Source organism: Pipistrellus hanaki, assembly GCF_964339955.1.
Source record: "Pipistrellus hanaki genome assembly, chromosome: 2".
Classification (NCBI taxonomy): Eukaryota; Metazoa; Chordata; class Mammalia; order Chiroptera; family Vespertilionidae; genus Pipistrellus; species Pipistrellus hanaki.
Genome location: NC_140504.1, coordinates 195,996,279 through 196,020,067, shown reverse-complemented (window position 1 = coordinate 196,020,067; position 23,789 = coordinate 195,996,279). Strand labels below are relative to the sequence as shown.

General features: G+C 59.9%; 3 protein-coding genes across 8 annotated transcripts in view; 2 read left to right on the top strand and 1 right to left on the bottom strand.

Annotated features, from left to right (window-relative positions):
• Nucleotides 1-2,106, top strand: part of PIK3CD (phosphatidylinositol-4,5-bisphosphate 3-kinase catalytic subunit delta) — a 53,481-nt gene extending 51,375 nt beyond the window's left edge. For all 5 annotated transcript variants that reach the window (XM_084875759.1, XM_084875762.1, XM_084875761.1 and 2 more), the window contains exon 24: nucleotides 14-2,106. In XM_084875759.1, coding sequence (XP_084731885.1) covers nucleotides 14-151 — 138 coding nt within the window. In that variant the 3' untranslated portion in view covers nucleotides 152-2,106. The remainder of the gene's footprint in view (nucleotides 1-13) is intronic.
• The window catches only part of TMEM201 (transmembrane protein 201), a 186,721-nt gene that overhangs the window by 89,773 nt on the left and 73,159 nt on the right, over nucleotides 1-23,789 (top strand). The gene's annotated exons all lie outside the window — the stretch shown is intronic.
• CLSTN1 (calsyntenin 1) overlaps nucleotides 1,956-23,789 on the bottom strand; it is a 54,533-nt gene continuing 32,699 nt past the window's right edge. Inside the window, exons 3-19 of one of the 2 annotated variants that reach the window (XM_084875766.1) lie at nucleotides 21,450-21,479; nucleotides 20,134-20,332; nucleotides 17,864-18,072; nucleotides 16,510-16,659; nucleotides 16,183-16,368; nucleotides 14,043-14,291; nucleotides 13,448-13,569; nucleotides 12,212-12,374; nucleotides 8,328-8,384; nucleotides 6,839-6,996; nucleotides 5,734-5,882; nucleotides 5,273-5,499; nucleotides 4,713-4,883; nucleotides 4,297-4,442; nucleotides 3,258-3,393; nucleotides 2,835-3,019; nucleotides 1,956-2,536 (exon numbers count right to left, since the gene is read on the bottom strand). In XM_084875766.1, the coding sequence (XP_084731892.1) occupies nucleotides 2,339-2,536; nucleotides 2,835-3,019; nucleotides 3,258-3,393; nucleotides 4,297-4,442; nucleotides 4,713-4,883; nucleotides 5,273-5,499; nucleotides 5,734-5,882; nucleotides 6,839-6,996; nucleotides 8,328-8,384; nucleotides 12,212-12,374; nucleotides 13,448-13,569; nucleotides 14,043-14,291; nucleotides 16,183-16,368; nucleotides 16,510-16,659; nucleotides 17,864-18,072; nucleotides 20,134-20,332; nucleotides 21,450-21,479 (2,735 nt within the window). In that variant the 3' untranslated portion in view covers nucleotides 1,956-2,338. The remainder of the gene's footprint in view (nucleotides 2,537-2,834; nucleotides 3,020-3,257; nucleotides 3,394-4,296; nucleotides 4,443-4,712; nucleotides 4,884-5,272; nucleotides 5,500-5,733; nucleotides 5,883-6,838; nucleotides 6,997-8,327; nucleotides 8,385-12,211; nucleotides 12,375-13,447; nucleotides 13,570-14,042; nucleotides 14,292-16,182; nucleotides 16,369-16,509; nucleotides 16,660-17,863; nucleotides 18,073-20,133; nucleotides 20,333-21,449; nucleotides 21,480-23,789) is intronic. The other variant, XM_084875767.1, reaches the window with a different exon arrangement.

The following is a 23,789-nucleotide window of genomic DNA, read 5'->3' as shown; positions in this document are numbered from 1 at the left end:
CGGTTCTGCCCAGGACTCGCTGGCGCTGGGGAAGACGGAGGAGGAGGCGCTGAAGCACTTCCGCGTCAAGTTCAACGAGGCGCTGCGGGAGAGCTGGAAGACCAAAGTGAACTGGCTGGCCCACAACGTGTCCAAAGACAACCGGCAATAGGCCGTCCGCTCGCTGACCTCGGCCCGCAGGCCCGCCGGGCAGGCGCGAACCCGCCCCGGGCCGCGGGGCCCGCCGCCCGCCGCCCGCCGCCCGCGGGCACCACTGCCTGTTTACACTGGTTATTTATTATGACTTGAAACGTTCAGGAACCGAACAGCCATCGCCGACGGGCACCCGTGAGCAGGGGAAGATGCCGGAGCCCGGGGCTCTGATGGGAGACACTGTGAGGCGGCGCCTTGTGGGGCCGTACCCCGTCTTCCAGCTGGTGCCCGGGACCCAGCAGACTGCCCCGGGGAGCTGCCTTCTCCCAGGGCTGCGGGCGGCCCGGTGCCCCCTCCCGCTCGCCCCCCGCCTCCTGCTCCGCCGCTGATCCTGGCGGCTCCGGAGGAAGCCTGGTGCCCCGAGATTCAGGGATGCTCTTTCCACTTTTAAAGTGACTCTTGGGTACGGGAACCCTCTCATCTCTGCTGTAAAGTGGTTTTGTTTGCGGGTAAGAAAATAATAGCCAAACGACTCTGGACCTGAGGGAGGGGACGCCCCACCCCGTAGGGTAATACATGCTGGTCCTCAGGCGTGTTACACGTGCCCGTCGGCGTGTCCTGTCATGGATCAGGGAGAGGCTCCAGGGAAGGAAGGGTTTCCTCCGGAATCCCACCTTCGAGAACCTGCTGGGCAGTCAGGGCCCTGTGCCGAGTGAGGGGCTGGAGTCCGGGCCTGCAGGCTACACTTCGGGTCTCTCCCCCCGCCCCCCAGGCCTTACAGGGCTCAGCAGAGCCCGAGGTCGCTGCCTATCACAGCCCAGGAGCCCACGGATACCACCACCCACCCTGCTCCCAGCAGGCGCTGCTCCCTGACCCCGGCCGCTCTGGACCCAGGGAAGCCCTGTCTGCCGTTTACGTAAAGGAGCAGCGTGCTCCCGCGTGGGCAGCTGACTGGGGAGCCCTGTGAGAAAACCCTTTCGGTTTGTGCGGGAAGCTCAGCATGCCGGTGCTGGTGCCGGCTGAGGGCAGCGGCTGGAGCCCCCGGAGGAGGGGAGCAGCTGAGGAATGAAGGCCTTTTCGGGCACGTTGTTGGCGCGGAGGAGCGGGCGGGAAAGACCACAGGCGCCCGCGGAGTTGGAACCAGAGCTTTATTGCGGGCAGACACGTCCGACCGGCACGGACACAGGAGGGGCCGCGCTGACAGCCAGGACGGCCGTCCGCGCTCGCGTCTGTCCACGTCTAGGCAGCAGCTATGTGACAGCACAGGAGGGGGCCACAGACACGACAGCGGTGTCCCCGAAACCAGCGGTTAGGGTCACAGAACAGTGTTTACCCCTCCCACCCCACCCCGTTTTAGAAACCTGAAGTTTTACACGTAAATGGAGAACCAAGCGCTGTGGGTTCACTCTGCCCCCCCGCCCCCCACCGCCGAGCACAGCGCAGCCCTGCACTCCGGGGAGGAGAGCAGAGCTCAGCCTGCTGGGGGTGGGGGGGGCAGGGGGTCACACTCTGACGGGGCCACTGGGCGTCTGTCAGTGTGTCCCAGGCTGAGGAAGGGTCACCGGGCCTGCTCTGCCTCCAGACCACACGAGTGGGTTCCTGCACGGAGCTGTGTGCAAGCAGACCGGGACCCAGCTCCCACCGCTGCCCCGCGGGACGTCGAGGCCCAAAGACGGGCCCTGGCCTTCCTAGCCCCAGAGAGGGTCCCCGCACCCTGGCCCACACGGGAGCCAGCCGAGCGGGACAGCCGTGCCCGGTGCCTCCTGAGCTCAGGGTTTCACACTCGCCTCGCGTCCCAACCCTGGGTCACACTAGCACAAGGACACGAGGAATCCCAATTTATTTACAAAATATTAAAAAGTTCATCATCTACATACGAACCCCATTCGGCCATTTTGTACATGCACTAGTTTGGGGAAAATTAAAAAAAAAAAAAAAAAAGATTACCCAGTGGGAGCAGTTTTAACCCTTGGTCACCGAGTCCAGATTGGATGTTTCTGGAGGCGGGAGGGGCCGCGCGAGCGAGATGATGGGGAGCAGGGGCAGCTCCTCACATGGAGGTCCAGGCGGAGGCGGGAGGGAGCCGGGTCCCGCATACCAAGCAGGGGTGACGGTCGCGAGGGGAGAGGGGGCTGAGACCGACAGGCCGGGCTGTACACGGTGGGCCTGGCGGGCGAGGCGAGGCAGAGGCAGAGGCAGGAGGCGCTCAGTAGCTGAGGGTCGAGTCGTCCCACTCCAGCTGCTGCTGCCTGTTCGCCGGCGGCTGGTCCCCGTGCTCGCCCTCCTCCTCCTCTTCCTCCTCCTCGCTGCTCTCCGACTCGGCACTGGTGACCTCCTCCTCCTCCTCGCCGTCCTCGCTCTCCTCTTCCTCCTCCTCCTCCTCGCTGTGTTGGTCCTCGTACGTCTGACAAAGAGACGGCATGTGAGTCTGGCCTCCACCCCAGCCCAGCTCACACTCAGCTCCCAGTGCTCGCTCCTGCCCGGCCCCAGAGGAGGGTTCTGTGTCGCACTCCCCAGTGCTCGCTCCTGCCCGGCCCCAGAGGAGGGTTCTGTGTCGCACTCCTCGGCCGGACAGGCGGGCTGTGCTGGACGTGGCCTCGTCAGACACCACTCCTGCCGGTGCACGGCCTCGAACAGGCCTCTCGGGGTGAGCCCGGCCCGGACCTGGCCTGTGGGGTACTGTGGGGCGCCCGCGTGCCCACCTCCATGGGGTTCACGGTGATGGTGAGGGCGGAGTCGTCCCAGTCCATCTCGCTCTCCTTGCCGGCGTCCTGGTCCCGCACGGAGCGCTGGTGCGCGGCCCGGATGCGGAACACGCCCAGGACGATCATGAACACCAGGAAGCTGACGCACACCACGATCACCACGGTGGCCGTGCTGGGCACCACTGCAACGGCACGGAGGACGGTCCTGGCCACGAGCCCACCGGCCGCTGCCCACCACCTCCCCCCGGACGCTGGCCGCTTCGCGGGACCCCGGGGGTCAGCAGGAGACGGGAAACGCTCAGCACCGCCCCGCAGCTCCCGAGCCTGCCCTCCGTGTGGCCGGGACCCCAGCGTCTGGCGGCCGGGCTGCTCGGAGCAGGGGCAGGGCTCCTGGCGGGCGAGGGAGGGCCCCCGTCCTACCTGCGAACGGGTGGGGGTTGGCCAGGTTGTGACCCGAGAGGTCGACGAAGGCGCGGTGCTCCGGGTGCACGAACTGCGGCTGCGCGGCCATGTGGCTGGCCTGCTCCATGGGGCTGGCCGTGTGGATCACGTTCACCTGCGCGGACAGAGAGGCGGCTGAGCGTGACAGGCGCTCAGGAGCTGAGGCCGGCGGCCCCCAAGCTCCGACGGCGCGGGCGGGCGGGCGGGCGGGCAGACAGGAGAAAGCGAGGCAAGCACTCAGACTCTCGTGGCAGGTGCACTGTCAGCCAGGAATGTGTCACTGTTCACGTGACTCTCCTGGCAGCACCTGATGGAAGAATCAGACGGGGAAGGAGACGGGGGACAGCACTGCCCTCGCCACAGGGCGTCTGAGAAGCTGGCTCGGGCTCTCCCTCATCCCCGAAACCACAGCCGCGTGCAGGAGGGCACAGGTGGCAACCACTCATTTCCTCCGAAAGCAGCTCCCTCAGGCTCAAAGCGCCATCGCCTGGTCTGCACGTGAGTCAGCCTCCTGCTGCCAGGCGGCCACGGGGCTGCGGGATCCCAGGAGTATGTGGTCCCACAGACACCTGAGGGACAAGGGCTGCTGAGGCCCGAGAACCTGAAGGTGAGGCGTCTGGCCACCGCGGCCGAGTCACCGCAGCAGGCCCAGTGCCACCCAGTGCCGCAGCCTCACCTGAGCCGAAGATCCACTCAAGCAGGACCGGCCTCTACAACCACACAGCCCACTCCCCGGCTTCCCCGGTGCTGCTCGTTCTAACGCAGCCAAACTTCTAACAGCCCCCCTCCCCCCAGGCATCCACTCGCCGCGCCTGCTCTCAGCTCAACCCGCTCCCTCCAAAGCCCCAGGCGCTCGGGCTGACACGCCATGACCTGTCCCCCCAGCCCCCCGCATGTCTGACCAGCAGCAGCTTTCGGGCTGGAAAAGGCTACACCCTTGGGCAGACCCAGGAGTTGCCACCACAGTCGCTCTAAGCATCCGGCCATGCACGGGCCTCCTCAGGGAGCCTGCACTCACCTCCACCTGAAACTCATTGCTGATGTAGCGGCCGTTGAGCTCGGAGCAGACGAGCTTGAACTTCCGGTCGAGCAAGGACCTGGAGTTCCAGTTCCGATAGCGCAGGAGGTGCAGCGCCTCCTCGTAGCTGGCCATGGTGTCCACGCCTGGGGGAGGGGGAGACAGGGCAGCGGCTGAGCTGGGAGCACAGGCAGCCAGGGCCGCGGACAAGGCAGGCTGGAGCCAGGCACCGGGCGCTGAGCCAGCGGGCACATTTGGCTTTCCAACTGCGGAGGGAACCTAGAGTGTACGGGGTCTCCTTCCTGAGGATGTGACACGAGCCCGGCCCCGACCCCTGTGACCCCCGTAAGGACAGGACACAGACCCCGGGAAACGCCTCCCGGGACTCCGGGCCCTGAGATGGGGTGCGGCCTCACCTGTGAACACCACGCCCAGGCGGGAGCGGCTCACTTCGATGCCCCTGTGCTGCACGCGGGCCAGGTCCACCTCCAGGCCCTCCTGCTCGGGGCTCAGCTCCTCTCCCTCCACCGTCACCTCGCACGTGTCCAGGTCGTGCACTATCTCCTCGGATACCAGGGACTCTTGAACTGCAGAAGCGGCCCCGTGAGGACTGGCAGAGGCCATGGAGCTGGGCATGCCTGCGTGCGTGTGCATGCGTGTGTGTGTGTGTGTGTGTGTGTCTCCACATGCAACATCTCACTGGCCCAGTCCTTTTAAGAACCAAATGACAGGGCTGCAGGAGAGTCTAGGAGGAAAGGCCACTAGGAAGGTCAGAAGGGGGGACCCTGGCCTCTGGGGGGGACCCACCAGCAGACGTCAAGCTGGAAAAACCAAAGGACCTCCCGAGTGGGTTTCCAAAGATCACAATGAGCTCTGCCTTCGGGTCAGATTCCAGAATCGGCAAACGCTCGAGTCTCCCAAAGCCCCAGAACAAGGTCCCGCGTGGCCGCACTCAGTCCGGAGACCAGGCCGTTACCTGTGGGGTCCTCGCCGCCTTCCCCGGTGGGCTCCACTTCTCTGGTGATGGTGCTGATGATGCGAAGCTCGGGGAAAAGGAAGACTCCCTCTGAGCTTTCAAATTCGGAAGCCGCTCGAGCAAAATGGTGGACGCCGCTCAGGCTGATCTTGGGCTCCTCCGGCTGCAGAACCACCACGGAGCCGTCGACCGGAGGGATCGAGGCGCAGGCGGCCTCGTTAGAACACCTGCCAAGGGGACGGGAGCGGGAGGTCAGGCTCCGGGAGGCACCGGGAGGCACAGGGATGTCCCCGAAACGGGCCGGCGGCCACTCTCAGGGCCTGCCTCCCACTGTCACCCGCAGACACCCTCAGACACTCTGGGAACAGGGCCGGCTCGTCCCTCCTCACAGAGGAGACACGGGGACGCTGGCTCTTAAAACCCGAGCACACACATTTCTCCTCCTGGAAAGCCGCGCACACCTGACCGTGCTGGTGAGCCGGAGCCGCCGGACGCCCGGCGTGGGGAACTGGCGGGAGTTCAGGTAGGCCACGTGCTGCATGGCCTTCTCCAGCTCCCCCACGTCCTCCGCCTCCAGGGTCAGCACCGACCGGCCGGGGTTGGCTTGGACCTGGAATTGTGCCCAAGGGAGAGAGGCGGGGTAAGTTTCCGCTGCGAGAAGCTGAGATCAGAGAAGACTCCGTAACGCCGGTGACAGACCCCCTCCTGCAAGGTGCCTTCTAGGGCGCAGAGGCCCGTGTACAGAAATACATGTGTGGTCTTCGTCCCGGTTTCTGCACAGGCTCCTAAACCTCGAGGGATTTCCTGAGACAGGAATCACTACTCACAGAAAGCCCCTCCCAACTACCCGAGTTCAGTGAATGAGGTGCCTCTTGGTGGGGTCCTCGCTTCAGGACAGGGCTGATTGCCAGAGAAGCCAACCATGTGAAGGGTTGAACTTCAGCCCCACCCCGAGCTATGTGGCCCTCCGATGGGCAAAGAGCACGTCAGCCACGTGACAGGAACTCCATAAAAGCCCAGAGCACAGGTGGGAGCGCCCAGTGGTGCACAGGGGAGACGCGAGATGCCGGGAGCTCCCTCCCAGGCAGGACGTGGGAGCTCCTGCGCCCGCCCTAGCGCCTTGCCCTGGGCACCCCTTCCTGGAGTGGAGCCTTTGTCATCACTGTTCACAGCAGTGTCATCTGAGCAGGTCCAGCGAACTGCTGAACCTAAAGAGGAGGGTGTGAAGATGGTGGGAGCCCGGAATCAAGGCCAAGGCCAAGGCCAAGGCCAACAGAAGTGCAGGTAACCCCAGGGCAGGTTCCTGCGACGGGCACGTGGAGGGGGGCGGCCTGGCGGGCTGAGCGCTCACCTTGCAGTCTGAAGCTAAGCCTGGAAGTGCGGGGATTAAGCTGCTGGACACCGAGAGTGGGTGTCCAGAGAGCGGGGAACTGGCTAGTGTGGGAGGAGCGACCCACACATTTGTGTCAGACGTGGTACAAATTTAAACAGCTCACGACCAATCACAGAGCAGTCCTCTGCCCACGGCCCCTCCCGTGGTCTAGAAGCCTGGGAATGCCAGGTTACCTTCACGCCTCGGCCACCGTCTTCGGGGCCCTGCAGGTCCAGCCCCTCTTTGCAGGTGTACAGACAGTCAATCACCTTCTTGTCTGTGAGCTTCCCGGACCGGATGGTCAGGCCAGCCAGGTCACCTCGGAAAAACTGGGTCATGTGTAGGTCGCCACCTTTGAAACACGGGGTGGAGGAGCGGGGAGAGGAGCAGGCAGTTAGGGGTGCAGCCCAGAGCCCCTGCTTCGTTTCTCACGCAGTGTTACTGGTGTGGCGGCCGGATGGATGGACATGCGGGTTAGTTCAGACCAAACCCTGTTAGCCTTGCAGTCTACATGGAAGCGCAATGAAGAATTAACTCGTTTGTGATCATGCATGTGGCCAGAAGAGGACTCGGGGGTCCCTCACCTGAAGCCTGGAAGCCAGGAGGTCCCATGAGTGTCCCCACACATCTCCACTCCCTGGTGAGGGGCCTAGCTACACTGTCACCACATAGCTACACAGTGACACCTCTTACCAGCTCCAGCCTCTGCCTGCCGGCCAGCTGGCCCCCACTCAGCTGCTGCTGAGCATGCTCAGGGATATGTGCAGTTGGGGATGGGCCCACACAGCATGACTAGGGAAGGGGGTGCACTCAGGCTGCAGAGCAAGGCCTTGCAGGGGGCTGTGCCGAGGATAACTGGGAAGTGAGGATGTCAGGCAGAAAAGGAAAACCCAGAAACTGGCCTGACAGACTAGCAAAGACCACTGCACCTCCACCGACAGAGAAGACACCGGTTCTCAGCAGCAGGTCTCATTCCCGATAAGGACACTAGACAGCACTATAAATCACTGCTAGGGACTGAGATTTCTAGGAGACAGGTTTACAATTTAATATTGCCCTGGCCAGTTTGCTTAGTGGTTAGAGCATTGGCCCATGCACCAAAGGGTGGTGGGTTCTATTTCTGTCAAGGGCACGTACCTCAGTTTCAGGCTCGATCCCCACCCCATCGGGGTGCATGCGGGAGGCAACCAATTGATACATTTCTCTCACATTGAAACTTCTCTCCCCTTTCATTCCCCTCTCGCTAAATATATACCCTTGGGTGAGGATTTACCAAAATAAAACAAAACTGAGTACCAGCCAGGTTAGCATATCTAAAAACGAATCTCTTCCTGTCCCATGGGCCAGCCACCTGAGAAGCGGAGGCACCCCTACACCTCCCCTATGAGATGTCGGCAGGGAATCTCATGCAGTGGCATCAGGGCAAACTGGAGGAGGAAACTACAAGTCCCATAGTGCACTGCATTAATGAGTCACGTGCTCACTGTGATTGGGCTCAGAACAGGCTGAAAAGGAGACCCCATGAAGCAATGGTGGTGGTGGGGTGGGGGGATGGGAGGGATAGTGCAAAGCAGCAGCTCAGATGTGATTGGGACCAATGTATGTGGGCGTTTCATGCAGAATGGGCAATGGACCGATGTCTGTGTTTAATGAACAGGGAACCATGGGGGAAAGTCCAGCAACCTGCCAGGGCCACAGGCACAGGCTCAGTCTCATTGTCACTTTCAACTCCTGAGTGCTCTGCGGAGAAGCAAGACAAGATAGAGGAAAGGACCGGGTTAGGCTCTTCACAGTGGACCCGGACAATTCACACTGAAAAGCTACCAAACGCAAAATGCAGAGAGAACATTCTGCCCGGAACCGCCTTTTCCCAGGAGCGCTATCTGCCACCCCAGCCTCGTGGTATTCTTCTATTCCACCTTCCCACGCCCTCCCGGCCAAAACGCAGGTTGGATTCAGAATGAGGAAGTGCCTGTCCACCGAGCTCCGTCTCCTCAGCCTGGGCGGCTGGCAGCCATGGGAGGCGCTCCCTGGCTGCAGAGATGCACGGACTGAGCACCTCCCGCCGGCCGCACACTGTCCCCCCGGCCGCACTGTCCCCCCGGCCGCACACTGTCCCCCCGGCCGCACTGTCCCCCCGCCCACACTGTCCCCCCGGCCACACACTGTCCCCCCGGCCGCACACTGTCCCCCCGGCCGCACACTGTCCCCCCGGCCGCACTGTCCCCCCGGCCGCACACTGTCCCCCCGGCCGCACACTGTCCCCCCGGCCGCACTGTCCCCCCGCCCGCACACTGTCCCCCCGGCCGCACTGTCCCCCCGGCCGCACACTGTCCCCCCACCGCACACTGTCCCCCCGCCGCACACTGTCCCCCCACCGCACACTGTCCCCCCGGCCGCACTGTCCCCCCGGCCGCACACTGTCCCCCCGGCCGCACACTGTCCCCCCGGCCGCACACTGTCCCCCCGCCCGCACTGTCCCCCCGCCCGCACTGTCCCCCCGCCCACACTGTCCCCCCGCCGCACACTGTCCCCCCGGCCGCACTGTCCCTCCGGCCGCACACTGTCCCCCCGGCCGCACTGTTCCTCCGGCCGCACACTGTCCCCCCACCCACACTGTCCCCCCGGCCGCACACTGTCCCCCCGGCCACACACTGTCCCCCCGGCCACACTGTCCCCCCGCCGCACACTGTCCCCCCGGCCGCACTGTCCCCCCACCGCACACTGTCCCCCCGGCCGCACTGTCCCTCCGGCCGCACACTGTCCCCCCGGCCGCACTGTCCCTCCGGCCGCACACTGTCCCCCCGGCCGCACTGTCCCCCCACCGCACACTGTCCCCCCGCCCACACTGTCCCCCCGGCCGCACACTGTCCCCCCGGCCGCACTGTCCCCCCGGCCGCACTGTCCCCCCACCGCACACTGTCCCCCCGCCCACACTGTCCCCCCGGCCACACACTGTCCCCCCGGCCGCACACTGTCCCCCCGGCCGCACACTGTCCCCCCGGCCGCACTGTCCCCCCGGCCGCACACTGTCCCCCCGGCCGCACTGTCCCCCCGGCCGCACTGTCCCCCCGGCCGCACTGTCCCCCCGGCCGCACTGTCCCCCCGCCGCGCACTGTCCCCCCGGCCGCACTGTCCCCCCGGCCGCACTGTCCCCCCGGCCGCACTGTCCCCCCGGCCGCACTGTCCCCCCGGCCGCACTGTCCCCCCGGCCGCATTGTCCCCCCGCCGCACACTGTCCCCCCGCCGCACACTGTCCCCCCGGCCACACTGTCCCCCCGGCCGCACTGTCCCCCCGACCGCACACTGTCCCCCCGGCCGCACACTGTCCCCCCGGCCGCACTGTCCCCCCGGCCGCACACTGTCCCCCCGGCCGCACACTGTCCCTCCGGCCGCACTGTCCCCCCGGCCGCACTGTCCCCCCGGCCGCACACTGTCCCCCCGGCCGCACACTGTCCCCCCGGCCGCACACTGTCCCCCCGGCCGCACTGTCCCCCCGCCCGCACTGTCCCCCCGGCCGCACAGTCCCCCCGGCCGCACTGTCCCCTCGCCCGCACTGTCCCCCCGGCTGCACACTGTCCCTCCGGCAGGACCAGGGACACGTAAGCCCACAGGCTGGTGTACGGAGGGTATGTAAAAGCCGTCTCTTCAGAAAGCTCAGAACAAGTTCGCATCGGTCAGGACTTTAACCTCTGAGTGGCAGAGAGAAGAAGGCATTTGCAGCACCTTTTCCAAACAGGAAGGGCGAGGCAGAGGCTCAGGAACTCTCCTGAGAAGCAGGTCATCACCCGCGGCCCAGGATGGGTCCAGTGTCCGAGCGCCCGGCTGGAGAGGCGCACCCAGTGCGGACACAGAACCCCGCTTCCCAGGCCAGGCGGAGCCATCTCTGCTCACAGCCCGCAGCGGTGTGGACACCTGGGGGCTGCATGGGGGGCGGAGGCGAGGCAGGGGGGCAGGGAGCCCTGGAACACTCAGGGCCCCATGACTCATCTGTGACAGGCCATCAGCCAGCCCTCCATGGGGACTTTGCCAGGGAAGTGGCTTCAAATCCACTAAAAGGGGCAGCGGAGACCACCCCCCTATTGATGACATTTTTACGAAGCTGTGCTTGGTTTGGGAGTTAGGCAGACTTTTCTGGCTGAGGACGCTGAGGACCGAGGTAGAGAGCAAAGGATGAAGGTGCAAGTGGCCATTTTGGAGGACGTGAGCAGGGTCCCAGGGCGGCAGGGTGTGACAAGGGGGATATTTAACCCAAACATCAAAACTCCCAGAATGTAAAGTAACACTTAGGTTTGCCCCTGAGTTTGTGTTTTTAAGATAATTTCTCAGAAACTTTTGTTTACTTTGGGAAGCAAATTTGAACAGAAAATTTAAGAACAGCAACTAAAAATTTCTGTATCCCTAATAATTTATTCCTCAGTCCTTGGTCTCCATGTTTCACTGCCTCAGGTTCACTCTAAATTACTGTCTTATTCCGTTTCATTTGAAAGCACCTGCAGGAAAATTATGAAATTCAAATTCCCATAACAGAAACAAAGCCGTCTTAGAAATCGGGCTCTTCACAAATGTCCACCTCAAACCACAGTGTCTCCGCAAGGTGCCTGCCGCGGCCCAGCGCACAGGAGTCGCCAGCGAACGCGGGGCCTGTGAGCCTCGAAGGCAGAGGGAGGGATCCCTGACATGAATGGGAAAATCGCAGCTTCTCTTCCCCAGCTTCTCACAGTCTGTTCCTCTGGCCGTAAGTGGGCAGCCAGACCCCAGTGGGAGCAGCAGCGGCTGCGGCTCTCGCCCAGGGAAAGGCGGCTCTTTCCCTGTCGGGCTGCACTGCGGCCGACACCACGGGAATCGCCGCGCCCGGGCCTGTCTGGCCGCGGTAAGGGCTCCAGGCACAGGAGAGCTCCCCTCTGGTCCAGAGGGCAGAGCTCGCCCTGGCACGGCGGCTTCATGGCTCACCCCCCAGCCACGCTGACCCACTGGGGACCGGGCTCACTATGCTCAGGGCCTCGGCTTCTTCAGTAAACGGATCAAACAGCTCCGCCCACAGATTCGGTGGGAGGACTGATGAGATGATTATGTAAAGCGATGGGCACACGGCCTGCCCTCAGGAAGCACAAGCCAAGGCGCGGTGGCTCTGGCGGCCGCCGGCACAGCCGCCTGGTCAGCCGGCAGAGCTGGCACGAACCTCTCAGACGTGGCACTCGAGGGGCTCCCACCAGGCTGCCCCGCTAACGGCTCCGGAAGAGGCATCCGGCCAAAGCACACGGACTGTCTGTGCCCGACTGCCGCCTCCATGCTTTCCGACCTTTCAACAGCTGATTGATTTACAAAACGTTCCTCAGTGCACGCCCTCTGTGCAGCACTCCCCCGCTCCGAGGAGAGGGGTGAGGACAGGGGTCCTTGCACAGCAGCAGCGTGTGCCATTGACGGGGCGCCCGGAGCACGGTGGGCCCAGGGCAGGAGGGCACAGATAGAGGAGGGGAGGCGCTGGGGAGAGCCTGCTTCCCCGGCAGAGCAGACGGAGCGCTGAGCTCCCGAGCCGCGGGGAGAGGGGTGCCCGTGCCCGTTACCTTGCCAGCAGGCGCCCACCACGAGCTGGGTCTCGATCCGGGCCGGGTGCAGCGGGTAGTCCTCCGTCACGGAGAAGGGCTCATGGGAAACGCCGTCCACGTAGAGCGTGACCCGCGGGACGTCCACGTTGAGGACGTAGTGGTGCCATTCCTGGTCGCAGACCTGCGGGAGGCGGGGAGGGTTCGCGTCGGGTGTCCGCCTCCCACGCCTCAGACTCAGGCAGCCCTGCACCCGGCGTACGGCGCTGCCAGGTCGGGGCGGTAGGGGGGTAAGGCTGTTCTAACACAGCGTCCACAGCGATGCTCGGGGCCAGAGTGGCCGCGCGGACTGACCGGGAGCAGGGAGGAAGGCAGCGGCTTCGCTGGGACGGCGGGGGCAGGGCGTGTGTTTGACACCAGGGCACACACCGGCCAGCGGCAATGCTGACCAGCTGGGCGAGGGAAAGTCGTCGAGCCTCGGTTCTCCAACAGTTCGGTTCTCACAGAAAAAGGGTCTCAGTTGTGAACAAGGCTTCAGTTCCCGACCGGACAGCCCTTTCCTGCTGATACCTGTGTGACCGTCACAGTCTCTCAGGCGACCAGAGAGACGTGAGGCTGTGTCAGTTGCCGTTAAACCTCGGGCTGTTACCATCTCAAGAAATTGTGCTGTGAACACTTTTGTGTATTTTTGCTTTTGGGGTCTGGAACCATGAACTCCAGGTATATTATTTCTAAAATAAATTTAAAAAAGGCTCCAAACAAACCGCTTCTTGGACAGCCTCCAGGACAGAGGAATCTGAGGATGAGCTTTCTCTCTCACCCAGAAGCTGCCGGGAAGGCATGACTCTGCCGAATGGAATGTCACATGAGCCCATAGCAAAACCGCCAGCTCCCTCAAGCCAGTGGCTCAGGCGGCTCGGAGACCAGGAGGGCCGGTTCCTGGGAACGTTCAGAGGTTCCCTGGGCCTGAACCACTGAGGCCCCGGGGCTCCGAGCACCGTTAGGGAGGCAAAGCCTGAAGTAACGAACAACACATGCAAGGATCTCAAGCCCAATTTTTAAGCCAGGGCTGCTTTTCCAGTAAGTTCAACATGGTTTTTTTAAATTTAACACGTACAATTTGTATATTTAATGTATATACTATGTACGTGTGAAAATAACTTAGGCTTTCGGTGGAGTTGGTTTGACCCACAGACAAGAAATACAAGCTGTGAGCACACCCGGGGGAAGCGCCCGAGAGCGGAACGGCGCCCCCACCTGGGCCAGCTTCCAGTGGAACTCGGCGGGCGTGAACTTCTTCTCCCCCGAGGGCTCCTGGTGGAGCAGGAAGATGAACCGGCAGCTGTGGACGAAGAGGGAGTAGTGGTGCCGGTTCCTATCTGCAGGGAGAGACGCGACTGGTAAATTGCCAACTTAAGACCGAAGGAGAAATAAAAGCTATTTCTTTAATGGATTTTGAAGACACGGTTTTATCAGCATCAATGAACTCCCCAGCTGGGCCAAGGCAGGTCAGAAACAAACACACTTGGGTTTTCACTATCAAATGCCCCAATGCCAGGGGGGGTGTGGAGGACAGGCCGCCCTGGTGTAACCACCCAGCCTGGGGGACCTCGGAGGAAGGGGTCCAGCACCCACCGCGGGGACACGGAGCACATGCCCCCCAGCAGCCCCCGCGGGGACACGGAGCACATGCCCCCCAGCAGCCCCCGAGGGGACACGGAGCACGTGTTCCCCCAGCACTCCCTGCGGGGACACAGAGCAGAGTCCCCCGGCACCCACCGCGGGGACACGGAGCAGCCCCTGCCCCCCCAGCAGCCCCTGTGGGCACAGAGCAGCGCCCCCGCACGGGCACCTGTCCTGTCGGAGCTGCAGAGGATCGTCTCCTTCCTGCGGCCGAAGGGCCCGTGCCTCATCCACAGGGACACGGTGAAGGGCTCCTTGGGGTTGATGGACACGACGCCATCGGGGACCCGGACGGCCTGGGTGCCGTTGAACTCGAAGACCTGGTCGCTGTCATGGCCGTTGTCCGTGGGGAGGCCCGCGGTCCAGTTCAGGGAGCCGCTCGGGGCGGGCAGCAGCTCGGCGGTGCCGGACGCGGCCCCTGAAACGCCAAACACGGGGTTCAGGGTGAGAGGAGCTGAACAGGCGCCGCCTTGGCCTGGGTCTACACGGCTCCCTAGACCCACTTCATTTTGCTCCAAAGGAGGGGTTTTTATGACAAGCAAAATGTAAAAGTACTAAGTTTTAAAAGGAAAAAAATAAATCTGTGGTCCACAATTAACATGTGCATATAAGCACTTCAAAGCCCCTCTGAATATGTGCACGTGACGAACACGGAGGCCTGTGTGCACGCAATTCCTGTCATTCTCTAGCCCGGATGCCGTCGCACGGATGCGCCCTAGTTCACTTAACGGACTGCCTGGTGGGCCAAGGTTCCCGTTTTCCTAGGATAAACCTTCCCCTGATGCACACCTTTGCGTGTCTCCATGATCATCCCCTTAGAAAAAGCCCTGGAAATGGAATTGGTAAGCCAACAAAGCATGACAAGTTTTATAACTATTGTATGTATTGCCAAGCTCGATTAAAAAAAAAATTTGCAAAAGACTGGAAATCGCGTCTCAATTCCCAAGAGCTGCATGATCTGGCTCAAGAACCTGGTTTCCTGAGCAACAGTGACCTCAGCCCAAACCCGTCTGCACCTCCTAAGTGTGTCCTTGGTGAGCGAGAGAGCTTCCCTCCGTCCCCGTGAGTTCCTGTGCGAGCCAGTCAATGCCGCCGCCTCTGAGGCCTGACGGGAAGAGGCAGGAACTCAGGCGGAAGCGCCCAGCATGCAGTGAGCACTCAGAGAATTCTTTCCCTTCTTCCTACCTTTAAACCAGGAGTCTTCAAACTACGGCCCGCAGGCCACATGCGGCCCGCAGAGGAGTCTGATCCGGCCCACCAGGTTTTTTGGGCAGTGAGCGCAGCCGAGGTGTTACAGTAGGAATTAGTAGTTCATATAGTCCGGCCCTCCAGCTCTCTGAGGGACCGTGATCTGGCCCCCACTTTAAAAAGTTTGAGGACCCCTGCCTGTCCTGCTGAGAATGTGTTCCTGTAACACCATAAAAAATGGCACTGCGAGAAGATAGTTGTATACTGATGTACACAGTTTAAAACTGGAGCCCATTCCAGATCTCTGCACTTACAGATCAGCACATGGCTATGAACACTTGGACTCAGAGCGTGTTCACCACAGGGATGCGCCAGCAGACACTACACGCTCCCTCTCTGCTGATTCACCAGAACCGTCTCCAGTGACACCAGCACTGCTGCTTACACCGGCTGCTCTCCGCGGCCAGAGGAGGAAGACGCTCCCGCCGAGCTGAGCGGAATGGCTCCTGACACGCCCAAGGCCCTCTGACAGGAAGAGGCCAGTGAGTAACTGTGTCTTCTCTCAGCCAAGTCACTCTTCCTCAGCATCTCCCGTGACGGGTGCCACCCGCCCACTTAGGTAAACCAGAACACCCCCCTGCTTCCCCACCGGCTGTGGGGAACCTCTGCCTGGGCCTGGTGTATGGTCCGCGGAGACCGTAGTTGGATGCGGGTGCTTTTGGTCTTGATTTTCTTCCTCACGTTTGCCAAAAGCTACCGCATTGCCTGTAGTTTTTTTTCTTCAGTCCTTAAATTACCATCCCGTTCCATTTAAAACTCCCTCCACAGATGTAATTTCTATTCTGGTGATTCTCAATGTATCAGAGAAATAATGTCTTCAAATCAGTGGTTCTTAAAAATGCACATAAAATGCCATTTTGAAGAGATTTCCAAGGGGTCATGTACCCCCTGAAGCCCACCGGCAGGGAAATCAGCCGGTGAGGCGGCAGCAGCTGTGTCAGAAAGTTAGAGTCTGCTTCAGTTCATGATCGTGAAGCCACACACACACACTTACACACACACATACACACACGTACACACACACAGGATCCCTCTCGCCTCACTGCACGCGGCCTCCTCACCGCAAAGCCGGTGAAGGGACTTCTCGGAGTAGGTGTCGCGGTCGCAGCCTTTCCCGATGTGGCTGGTCTCCAGCTCCACCGTCACCTGCACGGAGGCCACGGGCTCGGCACATGTCTCCAGGCGGGCGCTGGGGAAGAGGGCCAGGGCGCCCGTGCCGGGCTCGTACTCCACCCGGCTGCTCCACCCTGCAGCGGCCGGCGGGGAGGGGGGGGGTGTGTGTCACACATTAGGTTTCGGCCTGGACTTAGAGGAGGACGGGGTGAGCGCGGAGAGGAGGACGGGGTGAGCGCGGAGAGGAGGACGGGCGGAGAGGAGGACGGGCTGACCTTGCCACCCGGGGGTGCAGGTGGGCTTGACGCTGATCTTGACCAGCGCGTCCTCGGTGGCCCTTTTCTTCCCGCAATCGTAGGCCGTGACGGTCAGCTTGTACTGGTGTTCCTTCCCGTAGCTCAGCTTCTCTGTGTTCTTTATGTAGCCTTCCAGAGAGAAGCAACAGTGAGGACCCGCACCCGAGCGCTCGCCCTCCACGTCCCCGCGGAAACACACAGACCCGGAGGCACCGACAGGGGACCCCGAGGTCATGACACGGCCCGGCTCCCCGAGTCCCCACTAACCCATCTCGGAGCCCATGCAACTCAACTCCATTCATTCTTACAGACTTTTGTTTGTTTTTCTAGTTACTTGAAGATTTACATATAAGAGGATAAAAAAGACAAAATGATTCAAATTCTTCAAATATTAACTACAAGCTCAAAGCTGCATTGAATCCTTCTTGTTACAGACTTACCTTATTAGCAAGAGAGATTTCCTACCCTACCCCCCAGAGAGGAGCCTGCTTTGGACCAGAATACAGGGGTCTGCTAAGTGTGGGTCGTGCCGAGATTTTAGCAGAAAGCCTGGACTGTGGGTGACGACGGAGACATGCATTATCCTGAAGCCATGCCCTCATAAAGCAGTTAAACTCTAGAATATTCAGTTACTGAGGGTCTGGCAATGAGGTATAAACCGTCACCTTCAAGATGAGGCAGAAGATTCAAATCTAACGGAGAACAGAAAACCAAGCCCAACCAAAGGCCTGTCTCATTCAGGTGCATGCTGACCGCAGGGGAGAAGATAAAGAACAGCGGCAGGAGGGGCAGGGCTTTGCATGTGACTTCGATGGGAAAGGAAAGAGGAGAGCACACGGCGTTCAGGGGACAGAGTGAACACTCAACCGGGAAACACACCACAGCGGGTCTCTGTGGACCGAGTGTGCCCGTCCCCGAGGTTCACATGTGAAGTCCTGCCCCTCAGTGGCTCGGGGTTGGGAAGGGGGGGCCTCGGGGAGGAGCTGAGGTTTAGGGGAGGCAATGAGGGCCAGTCCCCACAGTGGAATCAGTGACTTATAAGAAGAGAGGAGGCAGAGTGCCTGTCGCTCCCAGCACGTGAGGACAGAGAAGGTGGCATCTGAGCCGGGAAGCAGGCCCTCCCGAGGGCTCCTTGGTCTTGGACTCCCAGCCTCCAGAACGTGAGACAGAAAAGCCTGTTGGTTAAGTCTCCCGGTCGGTGGCATCTGGTTCCAGCCGCCCGAATGGGCTACCTCTCGGTCTGTGAGTCCCACTGCCGTACACAGCGTGGTGTGAAGCTGATCGGCGTGGGAGGGACGGTCCCCCGCAAGGAACGCCTGCCCTCTGTCCTCACCATCTTTGTCGACCGTGAAGGGCACGTCTGGAGTGACGATCTCGTAGCTGCAGATCTGGCTGAACTGCGGGGAGCAGTCCGCGTCCACGGCCTCCACCCGCAGGATGCTCTCAGGGCGCCGCCCCTCCACCGCGGCCGCCTGGTAGGACTTCTCCTTGAACACGGGCGCGTACTCGTTCACGTCGTTCACCTGGATGTGCACCGTGGCCCTGGGGAGGGAGAGCGTGGGCGCCGCGTGTTTTACCTCCCCACATCTGCCCGCTTTTAACCTTCCCTCTGACTTGTTTTAGTAAGTTTTATCTGTAATAAAGGGTGATATGCTAATTAGACCAGACGTCCTTCCTGAGGGAAGCCAGGCCTGGAGGGAAGCCAGCCCGGGTCCCGGGTGCCGGAGGGAGGCCAGCCCGGGTCCCGGGTGCCTGGGGGAAGCCGGTGCCCACAGCCGGGGTCCCGGGTGCCGGAGGGAGGCCAGCCGGGTCCCGGGTGCGGGAGGGAGGCCAGCCCGGGTCCCGGGTGCCGGAGGGAGGCCAGCCGGGTCCCGGGTGCCCGGGGGGAAGCCAGCCCGGGTCCCGGGTGCCGGAGGGAGGCCAGCCCGGGTCCCGGGTGCGGGAGGGAAGCCAGCCGGGTCCCGGTGCCGGAGGGAGGCCAGCCGGGTCCCGGGTGCCTGCGGGAAGCGGTGCCGGCAGCCGAGGGAAGGCAGGCCCACTCTTGCACCAGGTTTTGTGCACCGGGCCTCTAGTATGAGGACAAAAAGTAAACTATTCATTGTTTTTAGTTTAGCCTGGAGACAACAGAAAAGTTAAAGCAGGAATTTGGGTTGATCCTTCCAGGTCTAGGAATAAAACACCTAGTAAGAAGGCGACAACAGAGCTCTGGCCGGCGGCTCATGTGGTTGAGTATTGTCCCAGACACCAAAAAGGTTTTAGGTTCGATTCCCGGTCAGGACACATACCAACATTGTGGGTTCAATCCCCAATCGGGGTGTGGGAAGCAACCGATCGATGGTTCTCTTTCTCCCCCTTCCTCTCTCTAAAAATCATTAAAAACATACCCTCGGGTGAGGATTTAAAAAACAAAAAAAGGCAGTAACACTGGGATTTTCTTTCACCACGTGGGACAGGGAATGTAAAAGGGAGATAAACTATACCACATGTCTGTAAGCTCTGTTATCACAAAGTTAAAAATATTTTGTTTCAAAATTCAGAAACAACCAGAGCCAAAAGAAGAAGGGATAAGAAACAGAGAGAAGATGGGATACGGTGAGCGTTACTACAGGCTTGTCCTGCTTCGGGAACAGAGACCATTAGCAGCCCGGGGTTGGGACACCACCCGCCGCTGATCTAGCAAATGAGAGACCTCAACGTGACCTCAGTGCGGCCCGTCCTGGCGCACCCCGCGCTGCCAGCTTCCGTCGCCCCAGCTCGGGGATGAGAAGCCCAAGGCATCGTCAGAGCAGGCTCCCCAGACAGAAACTGCTGGCGTCAGGGCGAATCCTGAACCAGACAAGCTCTGCCCTCTGCTCCGCACTGTCCCCAAGACCCTCTACACGCAACGCCACCCCCCCACCTGACACTCACAGTTACATGACATCATCTCAGCCCTCTTTCCTCCGCCCACGTACTGAGTAGAAACTGAGACTCAACAAAATTAAATCTGCCCGATGCCGAAGGTCAGGTAAGTGGCAGAGGAAAGACTAGATTTTTTTAAATTAATTTTTTATATGTTTTTATTGATTTTCAGAGAGAGAGGAAGAGATAGGGCTGGAGAGATACAAACATCATTGACCAGCTGCCTCCTGCACGCCCTTGACCGGGAATTGAACTGTGACCTCTTTGTTCCTGGGTCGAACACTCAACCACTGAGCCACACGGGCCGGCAGGAAGACAGGATTCTAGCTCCACGTCCTGCCCAGAGCACCTCCACTAGCCCGGCGGTTCCCGCTGCAGGAAGGCCGTGCTCACTCCAGGCGGAGCCCACCGCTGCGTCCTCACCAGCTCGGGTGGATTTCACGCCGTCAGGACTTACAGACAGGATCCGCCTGCCCACAAACCCCTTCCCAGGGGGAGAGAGGGCTTTCCGTGCTTTCCCTGTGGGGCCGTGGTTTCTCTGCGAGGCTATTCCTCCACTGACTGCTAGGGCCCAGGCCGGGCTGGCACCGCCTGCCAGGCTCTCTGGTCCCCATGGGCCACTGAGAACCAGCTTCCGTTCCACCAGCACCGGAGCCGGCACAGAGCAGAGCCGGCGCCGCACCGCTCCCCGCGCACACTTACTTGTGAGACTTCTTGGGGCTGGCGCTGCCATCGGGCGCCCTCCCGCAGTCGTAGGCCTGGATGGTGAACGTGTAGTCCTTCTGCAGCTCGCAGTCCAGCTTCTCTTTGGAGCGGATCAGCCCCTCGCCCGTGGACTTATCCACCACCACTGCGTCGAAGGGCACATTCTGCCCGTGGATTTTAAATCCACAGATCTCACCTGGGGAGTCAAAGCAGCGCGGGTTAGCTCGCTGCCATCAAACCGGCTGCGGTCAGACCCCTCCTCCCCCAGAGGAAACCGATGCCCACATGGCAGCCAGGGGGGAGGGTCTGTGGGAAGCCGGGCGCTGTGCTGGTGGCAGGGTGAGTTCTGGGCTTTAGTACACAGAAGCAGGTTCTAGCTTTCCAAGCAACTCATCGGACTTTGCATCCACTCATGCAGGAATACAAAAGAGAGGAAAAAAGACAGGCATTTCACAGGAGTACTTAGGACAGCTCCAGGGCACCTGGTCTCATTAGCAAACTGCCAAGGCCTGGTAACACCAAAACTGCCCAGCTGCAGGGGGCAGCTGGCAGCTCTTTTGGTTTGGACCAGAGAGGCGGCTAAAACACACAGTCACGTGTTGGGAGAGGAAGAAGTGTGAGATATAGGTTCAGCACCATAATTACAGAAAGTCTGTAAAAAAAACAGTCAGCAGAAACAAGTCTTCCTGTGCAATGAGCCTGGCTAAAATTAGGGAATCAAAGCCAACTACTGGACGAGAAGGTAGAAATACCAACTTTTCAGGCATCCATTTCAACAGCTGGCCTACCGGGGGTGAGGGCCGCCATGGAGAGCCGCCAGGCCGGCCCTGGTGCGGACTCCAGCTATCGGGGCTGAAAAGGAGCTGCCTGCGGACGGACATGCGTCTGGGTTGGCATACCGGCTTCACTGGGAGTTAAAAACCTGCGTTTCCATTCTTGCCCGCGGGAGAACAGATACAAACGTTCTAATGTGTAAGCAAAACTTCAAAAATGTATTCCACATAAAAACAAGACGGACTCTTCCGAGATTACACTAATAGAAAACGATTCCAGAGTGACTCTCTTAAATTCAATTAGGGGAAAATGTACAGTTATCCATGTAGTTCAAATGGATGTCTGATTTCCAGATATTTCTAACCAAGGGTTTGGTTACATACAGTTTCCATCAATATATTTAAAAACAGAAACAAAACAGGAGAATAAAAGGGGTAAAAGAGCATGACAGCTTCTTCTGTTTAAGGCTGATTCCCAATTTTACAAACAAAGTTAGTGGGTTAATAGTCATAAGAGGGAGAGAAAGAACCCTTTATCACCTTCTTCGGTGACTGTCACCTCAAAACTCTCTGAGGGGAGAAAAGACAAACCCGTGTCAGTGAAAGGGAAGCATGAGGACGGATCAATGAGGAAAAAGTCACATATGCACATATCACACAGAAAAGCTCGACACAGTAACAGTCAGCTCGTAGAACGGCTACAACATTACTGGGCCTCCGTAACAGTGTCTCTGATCCTACTTACCGGAGCTCCTGCCCTTTCTGAAACGCACTCACTGCCCCTGAGAGAGCAGCCGCAGCTCCCTGACCCCCAGTGTGCAGACGTCATGCATTGTAGACGCACCTATCTGTCCTTCACCGCTTTCAGCTTTTCCCTTTCAGTGCGGTTAGGGTCTGGTAACAGCTCATCATCAGATTGAGTGAAACAAACAACGGGTTTTATGTTTAATCCTTTGTTTATAAGCTGAATAAGTAGCAACGTTTTCCAATCTAATCTTGTTCTAATGCAACTAAGGCAACAAATACTGTAACGGGACATGCGCCCCAGCGGGAACTGAAGCCATCCGGCAGGAACACTGGCAATGCCACCACGGCCCCCGTCTCTGCCGCGGAAACACTGGTCTAGCAGCTCACCTCCCAGGACCACGGCAGGGAGGAGGGAGGGCCCCTGCCCCCCACTCTGGCCTCACAGGGCACCTTCTGCCCCAAAGGCTCCGCAGTCTGAACCTTCTGCTTTTAAAAGGGGTTTTTACCATGTTTGCAGCCCCAGTAGTGCTCTTCACTGTGCCTGTTTCTGAGGTTTGGACAATGGCCTCCCATGGTATGGAGGGCCTGCGGGGCTGAGGTCCACTCGGAGGGCACGCCCAGCTGTGGGCCTCCCAAGAGGGACCAGTGAGCAGGCCCAGAGCACAGAGCAGCCCAGCAGTGCTCGCTGTTCCCTGGCGGTCCCCGGGCTCTGCACCGCAGTGCAGGTCTCTGCTGTCCATGCCGAGCTCCGGGGGAGTTCTGGCTGTGGTTCCGGCTGCAACCCCTGTGTCTCTAGATCTGTGCTGGCCAATGCCTGTGCGTAGCCACTCGCCCCGTGGGGCTGTGTCAGATTAAATTAAAATTCACGTTAAAATTACATATTAAAATTCAGTCTCTCCTGCACGTGCCCAGGAACTGCTGCCTGGAGAATGCAGACACGAACCCCCCATCACAGCAGGGGGTGTGGGCGGTGCTTCCCAGCTGGCAGGCAGCCCATGGCCTCAGGCCACGCCCACCGCTCACACTGCTGAACCACCTGCGCTACAGCTTTTTCTCCTCTAAAATATTAAATGAGGCCGAAACCGGTTTGGCTCAGTGGATAGAGCGTCGGTCTGCGGACTGGAGGGTCCCGGGTTCGATTCCGGTCGGGGGCATGTGCATTGGTTGCGGGCACATTCCTGGCAGGGGATGTGCAGGAGGCAGCTGGTCGATATTTCTCTCTCATCGACATTTCTGGCTCTCTATCTCTCTTCCTTCCTCTCTCTAGAAAATCAATAAAATATATTTTAAAAAATAAAATATTAAATGAAAACTATATGAAATTCACGTTTCTGTGTCTGTAAGCAAAGTTTTGTTGGGCCCATTGAAGGGTCAGAGGTTCCATTCCTGGTCATGGGCACCCTTCTCCTCTATCCCGATGCAGAGTTGTGTTATTTACACACGCAGACAGTGACATACATGCAGTTACGTGCACTGATTACATGGAGCTACAGCACGGTGCGTCTCCACCTTCTGCGTTCTCAGTCTCTCACACTCGCCTCCTCTCAGCTCTGCATGAAGGCCTCTTGGAACCACCCATCAGAGTCCATTCTCTTCCTGTCCAGCCCTTCCCCCCTAACTCAGACCCTGTGCACCTGCCCTGCTGGGTGAGTCTACCTGAAACCCCCCCACCCACCAGGCTTCCCGACCACCTTCCCAGCTATGCCAGCCTTGGAATGGACCAAACCTTCCCCATCTCTCTCCCCCTCATTCCCCTAAGATCATCTAAAACAGTAAAAGGGCCCTAGCTGGTTTGGCTCAGTGGATAGAGCGTCGGTCTATGGACTGAAAGGTCCCCAGTTTGATTCTGGTCAAGGGCGCATGCCCGGGTTGCGGGCTCCGTTCCCCAGTGGGGGCGTGTAGGAGGCGGCCGATCAATGATTCTCTCTCATCACTGATGTCTTTATCTCCCTTTCCCTCTCCTCTCCTTTGTAAAACCAATCTCCCTCTCCTTTCCTTTGTAAAAAAAAAAAAAAAAATATATATATATATATATATATATATATATATATATTTTATTATTGTTATATTTTATTGGTTTTTTACAGAGAAGAAGAGGGATAGAGAGTTAGAAACATTAATGAGAAAGAATCA